Below are 14,494 nucleotides of genomic sequence, written 5' to 3' on the forward strand. Positions count from 1 at the left end.
AATTTGTAAATGTTGGTAATTAAAATTAAAAATTGCTCACTTACAACTATATTCACCAGTCATTTTCTTCATATCCAATTATTGTATGTGTTAAAATTATCTCTAATTATTATATTCGTGTGTGTGATAATTAAAGCTAACTGTATTTTATATACATATTGATTTAGAAGAAAATCACAATTAATAAGAAGATAAAAGGTTACAAACAATTAATGAGAAAACAAAAGGTTAAATTGATGATGAAATTCACCATATTATGTCATATTGTCTAAGAAAACTTCAAAAAAAATTTAATAATTATAAAAAAATATAATAGAAAAGGATTACAACTATTGAAATTGATAAAAATTTGTTATATCCAAATCATAATGTTTTAGTATGTATTTTGCCTAGGTTTTGTTTTTTGCACTGGTTTGACACAACATAGAAAATCTTCTCTTCTTATTGTCACAACCCAAGTAAAATATGCAATAACTCAGTTTAAATATGATAATCTTCCATCTTCAAAGTTCAATAAACTTTTAATTATTTTGTATATAATAAACATTTTCTACAACCAACAATTGCTTAATTTTGTTTATTATATGGCTTCTTAGTCACTATTATACCAACAACTTAATTTAATTATGATAATTTTTCATCTTCAGAGTTTTTATAATTGTAGAATGCACAATAAACTTTTAATTGCTTTGTACACAATAAACATTTTTTACAATTGTAGGGTTTGTTGTCTCCATTCTCTCATTCTTCACACACCACTAGCGAGAAAAGAGAGGAGCGATCAGAAAAGATGCCGGCCGGACATGGACTCAGGGCTCGGACGAGGGACTCGTTCTCCAGAGGCTTCAGGAAGCGCGGAACCATCCCGTTGTCCACCTATCTCCGGACCTACAAAATCGGACAGTACGTTGACATCAAGGTGAACGGAGCCGTTCACAAGGGTATGCCTCACAAGTTCTACCATGGCCGCACCGGCCGCGTCTGGAACATCACCAAGCGCGCCATCGGAGTTGAAGTCAACAAACAGGTTGGTAACAGGATTATCAGGAAGAGGATTCATGTTCGCGTAGAGCATGTTCTGCCTTCTCGATGCAATGAGGAAATCAAGCATAGAATCAGGAGAAATGATGAATTGAAGGCTGCAGCAAAGGCAAGAGGTGAAGTCATCAGTACCAAGAGGCAACCTGAAGGCCCCAAACCTGGTTTCATGGTGGAAGGTGCAACTTTGGAGACCGTAACTCCAATTCCATATGATGTGGTCAATGATCTCAAAGGGGGTTACTAAGTTCGTGCTGTTTTGGAGTACTCTCTGTTTGTTTATCGCTTAAACAATTAAAGACTTAAAAATCTGTTTTTCTCCTGATAGACTTCAAATTAGTGCAGATTTGGTATTTTTGCAATATTAGTAGAGGCATTGGGCATTGAGTTTTGTGTTTAATGAAAGCAATGTTGACAAAATGATGATGTGGTACCTGTTTCCAACAATTTTTGTTTTCGAGCAAAAAAAAAAAAAAAAAAAAAAAAAAACATTTTTTACAATTACCAATTACTTAATTTTGTTCGTTATATAGTTTTTTAGTTTATATTATGCCCATAATCAAAGTTTGGCACAAAAATTTAATATATTAAAAATTTTATACCTTAAAAAAAAATTTCACATGCAAGTCACGTGAGTTATTACTTGTAGAACTAGAATTCGTAATATCCTTCGCCCATTAGTGACTAAAGTGTCTACGAAATTGTAAAATATAGCCAACATTTCCAAACTATGTTTTAGTAACATATCGAACCAACCAAGACCTGACTTCTATATAGCTATCACTATCAGGTTTAATATTCCAACAAACATTCCCACCATCTGTGGTGGATACAATCTGGGTTATCCACTTCTTCAAAATTCAAACCCCGCGCGCTGAAGAATAAAATGCAAAGGAATAAGAAGAGAAATCAAAAGGCGCTTTTCCTTACACGAGCCCGCAGGGTAATTGCCCACCATAAACTCCACATAACTTTGGAAGAGAGGTATAATAATTGCCAGTGCAATCAAGTCTAGAATTCTAGAATGCGGTGCACAATCTTTTAAACAGGTTCTAATTGACAGTAAATAACTTGAATAATTTTGTTATAGGGATGTAATTTTTAATTACTGCTCACATGGGTTGTGTCAAAATTACGTATATAAGACAATGGTCTCTACCCTTGTCCAATAACTCCTAAACACTTACCAACGTAAGTTGGTTCAATTGGTAAGAACAAAACACTTTCCAACAATAGATCGTGTATTCGCATTTCACTGTCGATGTAAGGACTGTATTAGTGGACGATCTGTAAGAACTTCTTTAAGCGATCTATAGTTTCGAATAAGGTATGCCCTAACCCATAATAGTAATTGGAGGCAAACCCATTCAATCCTAAACACCTTTGACTTGCCATCTAAATTTTTTTTCCGCTATTGTATTGTCTGGAAGAACCGAGTATGTTTCTGAGGCACAGACATTGAGCTGATTCATACATTTCTTGCATTTGAAAACTTTTTAAAGTTGTACTCTTTTATGCATAATTTTAGATGCATTTGTCTTCTGGTCTCCACACACTTGGAATACAATATGCATGGTAAAGAATAAAAGTAGAAACCCACTTTCGAAGAAAATATCTATTGATAATACTTGAATTGTTACGTAAATACTGGGGCTCATAATAAATATGAAAAGTTTAATACTAAGTGTTGTTTGCTAATCCAAATACAAGCATAGAGGGATGAAGATATGCATATCACCTTTTAAACTAAGTTTTTTTTTTTTAATTTAAGAAAACTACCAAGGGAAAGAATTATGAATTTTAGAAGCTTGATAAGAGGCCGGGTACACTGAGCAGCTAACAGTCTTATTGAAAAAACATTAATACTTATAAGAATTAAATAAATTGATCGCATTTATAGACCCTATTTTTGGGTCCAAGACCATACCCATGCTTTCCCTAATCTTTATGTCTACAAAAAATCTAGGAACAATATCATAGTAGATGAGTTTTTCTGCACAATATCATGTGATGCAACTATTAGTAGATATTTTCTCACAATCTATAAGCATTCTAGTATAGATTAACGGTCATCTTGTGATCAAAATAAGAGTACTCACATGAGTTAGGTGATACATGTTGATTTAAGAGGGTAATTAAGATAATTCTTGCAACCTAATTGATTACAGGAGTGGTGAAATTCTTGTGACTTAATCGATTACATATTGAATTATTGACTACTTTGCATTTCTGTTTATTGGTAATTACTAATTAGGCTACGAAAAACCGATATATACTAGCTGAATTTTACCATCACAAAGTCAATGTAAGATCATCTATTTTTTGTACTACATTATATTACACATAGTATCTATATTTAGTTTTCTTCAATTACTAATAACAAAACCACATCCAATTTCGTCATAAGCCATCAAGTTTCCTTTGAAAAAAAGGATTGAAATGATTTGAAAAAAAAATAATTTGCTTCACAAATCCCAATCATCTTTTTATCTTCCCAATCACTTTTTATCTGACATATATCACACCACAAAAAGTGCTACAGTAATTATTTCAAATAAATCATTCAAGTAAATTCTTATCCAAACAAACTCACTATAACTCATGAACCGTTTATCTGTGGCATTAGCATTTGGCTTCACAACTCGCATAGCTCAGTTCGAATTCTCGATATCACTATCTAATACTAAATTCAATGCCAATTCCATTTATCATATAAAAGTAAAGAAAACTTGAGTTAAACCAAACTAATTCGATTTATTAAAAAATTAAAGAGCACATGAAAAATTAAATAAACATGATACTTGACATAAATATAAAAGTGAGATTAAATTGCCATCAAAAAATGACATCGAAAATCTCTATGTGCTCATAGCCTGGTTATTGCAAATGCAGGAAATGTGGTTCGAACATCGTTAGACTTGGAGTTGACTAGTTTCACCCTAGAATTTTCTGATGTTTTCGGGTCATGTGTTCACATTAAACAGCAATGGATAGGGTTTGGATAAGATTAACATCGAACATATGACGCCAAGCCAGTGACGTTTCTTCCATTGGGCAAAGGCTTTGCCCAATTTTTCTATGTGCCATTGCGATATGCATTGACCTAAGACTTTGACTGACACTTTTCCAACGGGAATTTGACCCTACAAATGTGAAAGTAACTCCTTTGACGGGACACGGGGACAGCAGTATCGTTCTTATTCTTATCAAGAAACAGTGGTGGAGTTACGGGAGAAAAAGTTTCAGTGGATGTATAATTAAAAATAAAGTTCTCCGGTTTGATAAACATTACTGTCAATAATTAAACAAATAGTGAATAATATCAAGTAGTTACACAAATAAAATTAGTGAGACCACATTGATAAATTAGTGAGATCTTTTAAAAATTCTATGCCTAAAAATAGATCTGCCACTACTAGTACCAGCATTTTTACGTGAAGGTACATACTTCCCCATTGACGAATGAATAGATCTGCCACTACCAGCACTTTTTTATGGTAAGAAATAATTTGGATGCTTTTGGCTCCAATCATCACCACGAGTCAATGTATAATTTTAGAATCATATGTAACTTACAAAGATTCTTATAAATCGCCCATTAATACAATTCTCACGTCGATAGAAAAATCCAAATACATAATTTTCTGTGAGCAAGTGACTCATTCTTGCCAACTAAATCAACTTGTGTTGGCGCAACTACTAGTACCTCACAAGCAAAAGTTAAGAAACCCCAAAGCAAGAGCCACCACCCCAACAAGACACCATGTGCATAGTGATCCACTCATAAAAATCAAAACTGAGGAGGTTTTGTTTACTTAGTCCCGTTATAATAAAGTTAGCTTCATGCACATCTTTCTTCCATATGGAAAGCTAAAACATATAAAGTGACAATTGTCACCCAAGCAAATAAACAACAATTGAAAGGAAATTTCGTTACACCGATTGCTTGTTTGAAGCACAGCTAGCCAGACTTCTCTGCTGGTCTTTTTCTACTCAGAACACGTTCTGGAGAAAATGATGCATGTGTAATGCCACTTTCAAAAATGGTTTTCTTCTCCAATTAAACTTAGAAAAAGACCAAACTCAGACTTCTATGTGGCTACTTAAATTTGGAATTCCGGTGCAAATAGCGTAATTTACCTGCTATATTCAATTTTGGTCATTAACTTGCAAACCCTTTTCGGACGATACCATGCATCTACGGATTTATGACATGATTAACTATGTACCACAGCTACTATACTTTTAAGTAAGTAATTATACTCCGCCATTAGCCGGCTAAAAAGAATTTAAAAGGTGAGTAGACAAACATAAAAGTACTTTTCAACTTAATTAATAGAAGTAATACAAGCTTTGGAAAAATAATGGCAATACTAATATAATAAGGTACGTGAAAGCAAAAGCTAGCTACCAATATGGAAGTCACCAACGATGATAACCAATTACTAAAAGACAAGGCTTTCTAGAAATTATTTTCAACAAAAACTACATGTATTAGAAAAGCCTGGGATGTAGGAGAGAAATTATTTTCTAGTAAGTTTCATTAAAATTTTAGACAAACACCTAAAAAACTCATTTGCTAAATAGGGGGTTTATTTTTAGTTTTTTTACCAGTACTTGTGTTAATGTAGGAGAGAAATAAGACTAGATTACAGTACGACTATAGCATTCAAATGACATCTAAAGGTAGAAATATTCAGGTAAAATTAAAACAAAATTTTAGAAGCCTAGGAGTGCAACTCTTCCAATAACTGTTCCATGCATAACTGTTGCAGGGACAAATAACAAGACACTTGAGAAGAATAAGGTTCCGTTTGATAAAACTGAATCTGAATTCTGAAGTTTGAATTCTAAAATCTGAATACTGAAACAATTAATTTGCTGAATTTTAAGCACTGAAAAGAAATATATGATTGTTTGAATTTTAATGTTAAATCTATTTATACTATTTGATAAATATTTATAACTAAATGTTTAATAAGTTTAATTTGACAATTTTGCCCTTATATCTTTTCAGTCAAAAAAGAAATAGAACCTACAATTTAATTAGCTTAAAATTGTTAGGTATGAAAATAACAATATTTATTTTTAAATCAAATTAATATAAAAAATGAAATATATTATATGAGGAGTATGGAGAAGAAGTGAAAGTCATTAAAAAGGGAGAAAAGAGAAATAGAAAATCGTTAGATAGAAAATATCAAGTTGTTTAATTAGATAAGAATTTTGAATACAATTAACAAATAATGGTAGATTTGGTAAATAAGATAAAATAGTTAAAGTAATTTTATTGATTATTATCAGAATTAAGCATTCAGTTAGGATTCTTGTGCTGAAAATAATACACACAAGTTCAGCACTTCTTAACAAGTTCAGTTGATGGATTTTCATTTATCAAACACTAAAAACATCTGAATGTCTGAAAAGTTTCAGTTTTAACACTTTTTTATATTATCAAACAGACCCTAAGTCGTTCTTTCGAATATCTTTCAAACCTTGGGTTTTAGGTTCAAATTTTAGATTATTTGGAATTTGAATTTTTGTTACACTTGATTTTGTTGTATAGTGTTCATTATCGTAGTAAAGGGTACATAGAAATGCTGTATTTTTGGCTTACATTGGTTAGCGTAGTTGTTAGCCTTTAATTTCAGGTCCAAGATTCTTGGGAAAAACAATTATTTTAGTTCTTTACACAAAAATCAGAAACAAATTGCAGTACCCTACGGCACCATGGCTGCGGTCCACTTAAAATACACAACGTCCAGTCACTAAATTCAAAGTTTTCTAAGTATAGTTTGAAATATCGGAGTTTTATATATATATATATATATATTTATTTATTTATTCAATCCCCAAAAATGGAAAGAGTTCCAGCTCCCTAGTCAACATTTTTTGGGTCTTACATTTTTCTAGCGTTTGGAAAACCTTGAAGTAGTACTCATACCATACTTTTAGATGCATTTGTGTTGTCCTCTCCACACTCATGGGTTAGAACATGAACTGGTAAGGAATAAAAGTAGAAGCTTAATTTCAAAGAAGTTTTCCATCTATGGAACTTTGAATTGTAATGTAAATACTGGGTCTTATCCTAAATATGAAAAGTTTACTGTTAGTATAGGGAGATGAAGATCTGCATATGACACCTTAGAAAAACAAATAAATGCACATATCTAAGTCATGATCAACAGACATTAAATTTAAGAATTGAGGGAGGAAAAGTACGAATTACAGAAGCTTGATAAGAGGCTAGTAGTAGTACAATGAGTGTTACTGAAAAACATTAATCATAATAAGAATTAAATAAATTGATCACATTTGTTAGGCTACGAAAAAGTGGATAAATTTACCTCCACGAAGTCAATACAAGCTCCATTCCGTTTTTTTTTTTTTTTTTTTTTGAAAATGTCTTTTTTATTTTATTAATGGAAGAGATATACAATATATTCCTCTTACAGACGTCTAATTTTCCGAACTGAAGGCAAACCTAACTTGTCTAGACGAATTGCCCCACAAGCTTCCCTTGGGAACATACTAAAGTTGTACATAAACCTTGACTTGTTGGTGTGGATGAGATGTACCAACATTGGATAAAGCATCAGCAACTGTGTTAGCCTCTCGGTAGCAGTGTGATAAATGAACAGGATCTTCCAAGAGCTTTCAAATCTGCCTGACCTCCCTTCGAATCTCCCACGGACATTGAATGCGTTGCTGAATGATCCCAACTAAAAGCAATGAATCTGATTGAACACTTATATTTTCAAAGCCCCTATGTTTACATGTTTGAAGACCAACAAGCTCCATTCCGTTGTTGAACCATATTATATTGCACATATTGTATTCTATATATCCAGCATCAAGACTTTCTTTGTTAGTCGCAAATTTAAATAAAACAACCATGTCTAGCTTACAAAACGAAAAACAAAAAGGAACAAAATACCACCTCTTAATTTTATCATAAGCCACCAAGTTTCCTGCAAAAGAAAAAAAAAACTATCTATAACTCATGAAGGCTCGCAAAACTTTTGGTTTGGACATCTTTAGACTTGTAGTTGACTGGTTTGAGAGACAACACCATGGAATTTCCGATGTTTTACTGGTCATAAACTCGCGTTATACAGCAATGGATGACATTATTAAGACTACTGAAGATATGACGTGAACTCAATGACGTTTTCAAATTTTGGGCATAGGCCAGTTTTTCCAAATTCGATATTGCCATCCAAAAAGCATTGACTCAAAGCTTTGAATGAAGCTTTTCAAAAGACATTTTGACTGCTTTCAGAGACTGAGGAGGTTTTGTTTGCATGGTGTACGTCCTTATACTAAAGTTAGCTCCATGCACATCTTTATCCCATATGGAAACTACTTGTCTGCATTGTGATTTTTCGCAAAAAAATATTTATATTTTTTTCGAATATATTTTTTAATTATTTTCATATTTTTCATGCATCAAATCATCGCAGTATATTTTTCTACAAATATTTCTAAAAATAGCAATCCAAATGGGATTGTAAAGTGATCATGGTCACTTGAGAAAATAAACAACAATTTGAACGAAATTTCCACAACAACGCTTTTGGAATCACTTCCTGTCTGAAGCACAACTTGTCTGAATTTTCTGTTCGTCTTGTCCAATCACAGTACATGAATAACGTTCCGATGAAAATGACGCATGTATATGTTATGCGTGTAGCTCTATTGGTGGTTTGACAGGTTTCATATGAGCAACTTTCATATTCTCTCTTTTATCATGGAAAGTTAATAATAGATAATGACCAAACTCTGTCGTCTTTTTTTTTTAAAACGTTTTTGGGGTACAATAAACGACTGGGCTCATGTGATCATGCCGGTTTTATAGAATGAACAAGTCAAAAGCAATCAACACTAATTAAAGTTAAAATTTGTAATTGACTTTCTGATTTGTTAACCCCCATAAGTCAAAAGCAATGTACATGAATATTACGAGATTTTGAGAATACAAGAACAAGAATCACTGCTGATGTTAACCCTGTGACGTCCATGAGATCGCAAAGGCAGTCAAAATTTCAAACTTGTGTTTTCTTCTCCAATTAAACTTAGAAAAAAAAAAAAAAAAACTTTCCCAAAACTCCTATAACAAATTGTGAAATGATGCAAAAGCAAACGCGTCCAACGTGGAAGTCACCAACGAGTGTAACCACATACATTGGTGAGATTAGGAATTTGGGTCGTCTCCAATGGATTTTCTCTTCATTCATCATAATGCACATTTAAATGAAAATATGTGTTTTCATTTATTAGAAAGGGATATGATCATTTTAAATTTGACTAATTCTAACCCATATTAGTAAATGAAAATATGTGTCGTGAATTTAGATATCGGCTGCAGAAAATGGAGAGAGCATCCACTACAGAAGAGGCAAATCCTCATATTAGTAGTTAGCCCTTTAACTTCAGGTCCTAAATTAAGTTGTTGTGGGAAATAATTATATTTCTCTTAAATTTAGTCTCTTTTTTTAAACACAAGAAGTCAAAAATGAATTGAGGTGTTGTGATCTCGATTTGGACGCTACTTTTGTCTAACATTTGTCTAACTCCAAACTCAATTCAACAGAATGAATCATCATGAAAATTTGTATCCTTACCTTCACGACACTACACAGGACTTTTACCACATCAAACTTCTCTTACATGACTTGCTAACTCACAAAAATTTCATCATCCTAATTCGCTTCTACCTGGTACTAACAAGCTTAAAAAGAGCTCCACAAGGCTAGAAATTAATATTGAGGTCCGAATTACACATTAGGGATTTGAAGCTGGAATCCCAGGCTTGAAGTCAAATTTTGCAACATAGAATAGATGTTACCATATCATTTCTTCAAAAAAAAAAAAAAAGAATAGATGTTACCAAAAAATATTAAGTGAATGTCAATAAAAACTAGAGGTATCAAAATGGGTGATTTGGGCGGGTTTGGGTTGGGTAAAACATCTATTCTTTTTTTACTGGAAGATGTTACCAAAAAATATTAAGTGAATGTCAATAAAAACAAGGCTAGAATGCTATCTGCTCAACTTAGGTAAGGTCCACCCACCAAATTCAAATTCTTGTAAGCATAGTCCACATGTCTACAGTGTAGAAGCTATTTCTTGTGTTCAATCCTGTTTGCATGCCTAATTTTCATGTCCAACATAACAACATTTTCAAACTATTATCTGTATACATGTAGGGTACCCCACTTAATCCTTGGTTAGTTCTATCTAGGTATCTAACTTAATTAGATGCTATCTACTATTGATCCCTTACATAAAATCAATATCATGCCAAACATCTTCCATCGTATGTCGTTTAGTATAGAATTTTTTTAACAAAATTAGTTTATTAAACCCGTGTCTAGGCAAACATCTTCCATCGAGATTCCTTGAAAACTCCAACCAATTACGGAATTGGTCATTAAATTAGTCTTTTAGTAGTATTAGAACTAGTAATCATATTCTTCTACTTATATATTAGGATGAAGAAGCAATTGGTTGTTTAAGACCAAGACCAAGACCAAGACCAAGACCAGGCAAGCATGCAATGCCTTCAACGCAATTGCAGAACTATGGCCAATAATTTCACGAACCAATTCAAACATCGAACAACCAACATCTGACTTCTGCAGGGCTAGCTCCCAGGTTCGAAACTGCAAGGAACATATCCCATTATCCACTTCTTCAAACCCTACAAGCCCCACCCTAAAATATACAGAGGAACGAGAAAGAGAGAGCCAATTTCCAAATGGCGTCATCTCATTAATCACATTACCTTCTTCTCCACGTATCTCATTAAACAACTTTGACTTGACTGCTGACTCCCGGCCCCACATATATCAACTTTGTTTTCCCATCTAATTGCCCGAAACCGAGTACTCCTCTTATTTATGCTTTTCGATGCATTTGGCTTGTGGCCTCCACACTCCTCTTGGAGTACAATATGAATGGGAAAGGAAGAAAAGTAGAAGCAGAACACGGTACTTGACTTGTAAATGTAACGTGGATAATGGGGTCTTCTCGTAAATACCAACTGTTTAATATTTGGTAGGGTTTGATGAATGTGACACAAATATGAGTACATGGGGGACGAATATATGCAAAAGAAAATTGCTAAGCTGGAAAAGGATGACTTTTAGAAGCTCGAGAAGAGGCCAGTACTAACCTGGCAAAGCACCTCTAAGTCTTATTAGATACACATTCTTAATAACAAGAAGATGGACCAACGGATTAGTCAGGGCAAAGCCCTGGATACCGTGGCAGGCAACCAAAAAAAAAAAAAAAAAAAAAAAAAAGAAGATGGAGCTAATTAACAAATTGATGGCATATTTTATATCCAATTTTTGGGTGCAAATAAACAATAAGAAAAAAAAAATTTCTAACAAATACTCAGTGACCACTCGTTCGTACATCTAAATTATATTTAACTGAAATACACATAATCACAGTTATTACATTTCTACATTTAAATATTTTTCCAAATGACTAGTTGCAAATTTTTGTTAGTGCAAATAGCAAATGATGGTTGCAAATTTTTGTATATATTTTCACCATTAGATACATAATGCATAATTCGAATTTGAATGTGAAACTCAAATTTTACATATGTGTCGTATATCCAACCGTAATAGTATATATACTGTTAGTGTATATGAGATTTAATCTAATGTTAATATTGTGTCAAAAATCATTACTTTGGCAAGAAATTTTCTACTCAGACAATAATATCACCACACGAAATATATAACCCAAGTAATGGACTTATAATTACAAGATATTAAGGATTTCGGTGACAAGATATTCATATATTAATAATAGCATATTATCTTAATAATAAATTTAGCTTTATAATTGAAGCAAATAAACAACAACTCGAGCGAAATTTCTATTGCAATTCTTTCGATACCAGTTCTTGTTTGAAGCACAACTTGTCTGAATTTTCTGATAGTCTTTTCCACTCAAAATATATGTCATGTTGCTTTATGTACACGCAATTGGGCAGGTTTCATTCATGTGACCAAACTTTTATAATCATCAATGGCTTTATCTTGCAAAGGTAACCATAAATAATGATCAAACTCTTGTCTTGTGTTTTTTGGTACAATACAATACAACGACCAGACTTATATTGTCTTTAAAGAAATGGAATCTTTTGTAATTGATTGTTGACTTGTATCAAAAGAAATTACCATAGCAAATGATAGATACCCTGTCCTTCTCCTATCAAACATTTTATGAGAATATGAGATCATATGAAAAATAATTGCTGATGTCAACCTGATGACGTTCGTATGATTGCAAAAGCATCCAATACGTCTAAAGAGTCATTTCTGTGTTTCAACTTTTCAAAAATCCACCCTTCAGACAGACTTCTCTGTCACTATCAAACTTTGGAATTCCAATGCCCATAGCGTATTTTGTCTGCTATATTTGATTTTGGTCATTTACTGGCAAACCCTTTTGCACGATTGCAGTGTATCTGTATCTAAAAGCATTTGACATGATTAACGATGTGCCACGGATCCAATGTGGACTTGCTTTACGGAAGTAAACTCCACCATTATTAGCCCCCCTAAAAAGTTGAAATGAGTAGACGAGCATAAAAGTTTTTTAAGATTAATTAATAAAGCTAAAAGCAAGCTTTTACAAAATAATGGTAGTACTAATTATAATAAGGTTCGTGAAAGCAAAAAATGGCTTCCAACATGGGAGTCACGAGAGACAATGACCACTTAATTATACGACAACGCAATAGGGAAATTTCGACGAATGAAAACCACATGCATGCAGGGCCTTTCATTAGGGGTGGACGTACCTAAAGTTTAGGCACATGCAAAGAGAATAAGCAAGTACAGTGAAGCCTCCATAAATTGATAAACTCTATCAAATAATAATTTTTCTCAGTCCTGACTTGGGCTAACAAGTTAATTATATGAGTTGGATAAAATAATAAGATAATAATATTTTTTGAAAACCTTAAATAACTATTTGGTGCCAATCATAGTATAAATTAATAATTCACTAAAATTACACATCATATTTTCCTAAAATATGAGTCTACTATTAATTTGTGAATGCCTTTTAGATGGAAAGCCATCGTTTAACGTTTAACAGTGAGACAAAAGAGAGAACTTTATGTTTATTTATTATAAAAAGAGTTCCTTGTCATTTATATGCATAATATTGTTAATATGATTCATTGTGTGCATTTAATAAAATGGAAGTGGGCATCTATCATTTAGTATTCCTCCTCTTGATAATAGAAAAATGATATTAGTTACATACGTACATTGAAGATATTAATAAAATTAAATTGTACTTGTAAATCAAGTAGATATGGATTGGTTTATATTTCTTAGATTTTTAGACCCCTTTTAATAATAGAACATTAGTTGATTAAATGAGTATTTTTTGAATTGTAAGTATATTCAATAAATTAATAATTAATTTATCGATTAATTAATACCTCCTTAAATTAATAGAGTTTGTATATATAGTCCAAGATTATTAATTTATAGAGATTTTACTGTACTTTAACCGTATTAAATTACAATAAATGGTTAAGAAAAGTGCGCGAGGATAAACAATAGCCTGTTAAGGACAATTCATGAGTCATGACACTCAATAGATGTTGGTCGTCACATTAACTACCTTATATTTAGCCAGTATTCCAGAAATAAACCACGAAATTTCGTAGTGCTTTATGTGTATAATAGGGGGGAAAAATTGACACACTTGGTAACTCTCTCATGCGTTGGGATAAAAAACATCCGAACCCACATGAATATCTCTATGTATAAAGTTTGAGTAGGTTTGGTGTTAAAAAGAAGTGTCATTATTTACTTTTTTAAATATATCCTTCCAATATTCACTATTATCTACTCACATCTTATCTATTAAACTTCCCACTCTCACATAACTCCCACAACAACCAACACACACAAACACATACACATACCCCCATTTTTTTTAACCTAATAAAACTTCCAATGAGACAATAACTGCCAACTAAAGTCAAATTTTTGTATATATTTTTGCTTAATTGGTTAGGTTAATAGTTAACTTTTTAACTTCAGGTTCACGATTAAGTAGTTTTCTTCCCCTTAGGTAAAAAAAAAAAAAAAAAAAACCCTAAATCGATTGAGGTCCAAGATTAAGTTGTTGGTATAATTAAATTTGTTTTCTACCCTAAAAAGTCATAAATGAACTGAGGCAGTGAATATTCCGATTCAGAACCTATTTGTCTAACCTCAAACCCCGTTCGATTAAATAAGTGCTAATGCAAAATTGTATCCTAATTAACTTTCGTTTACCACATAATACAAAACTTTTACCATATCGCACCATTCTTGCATGATTTGTTGTCAAAGAAAAAAAAATCATCACCCTTTTTCGTTTTTACCTAGTATTAAGAAACCTAAAAGAGTACATAAAAAAGAAAAAA

The 14,494-nt window shown here is 32.4% G+C and overlaps 1 protein-coding gene across 1 annotated transcript; it reads left to right on the forward strand.

Moving 5' to 3' along the window:
• The first annotated feature begins 721 nt into the window (after positions 1-721).
• LOC113760769 (60S ribosomal protein L21-1) lies at positions 722-1,485 on the forward strand. The gene has a single exon (XM_027303486.1). It carries the CDS (start codon positions 791-793, stop codon positions 1,283-1,285), a length of 495 nt encoding a protein of 164 aa, XP_027159287.1. The 5' UTR covers positions 722-790; the 3' UTR covers positions 1,286-1,485.
• Positions 1,486-14,494: the final 13,009 nt, after the last annotated feature.

This window comes from Coffea eugenioides, chromosome 2, assembly GCF_003713205.1.
Source record: "Coffea eugenioides isolate CCC68of chromosome 2, Ceug_1.0, whole genome shotgun sequence".
Classification (NCBI taxonomy): domain Eukaryota; kingdom Viridiplantae; phylum Streptophyta; class Magnoliopsida; order Gentianales; family Rubiaceae; genus Coffea; species Coffea eugenioides.

Coding starts and splice junctions, on each gene's coding strand:
- LOC113760769 (XM_027303486.1), top strand. CDS start 791: ATGCCGGCCGGACATGGACTCAGGGCTCGGACGAGGGACTCGTTCTCC.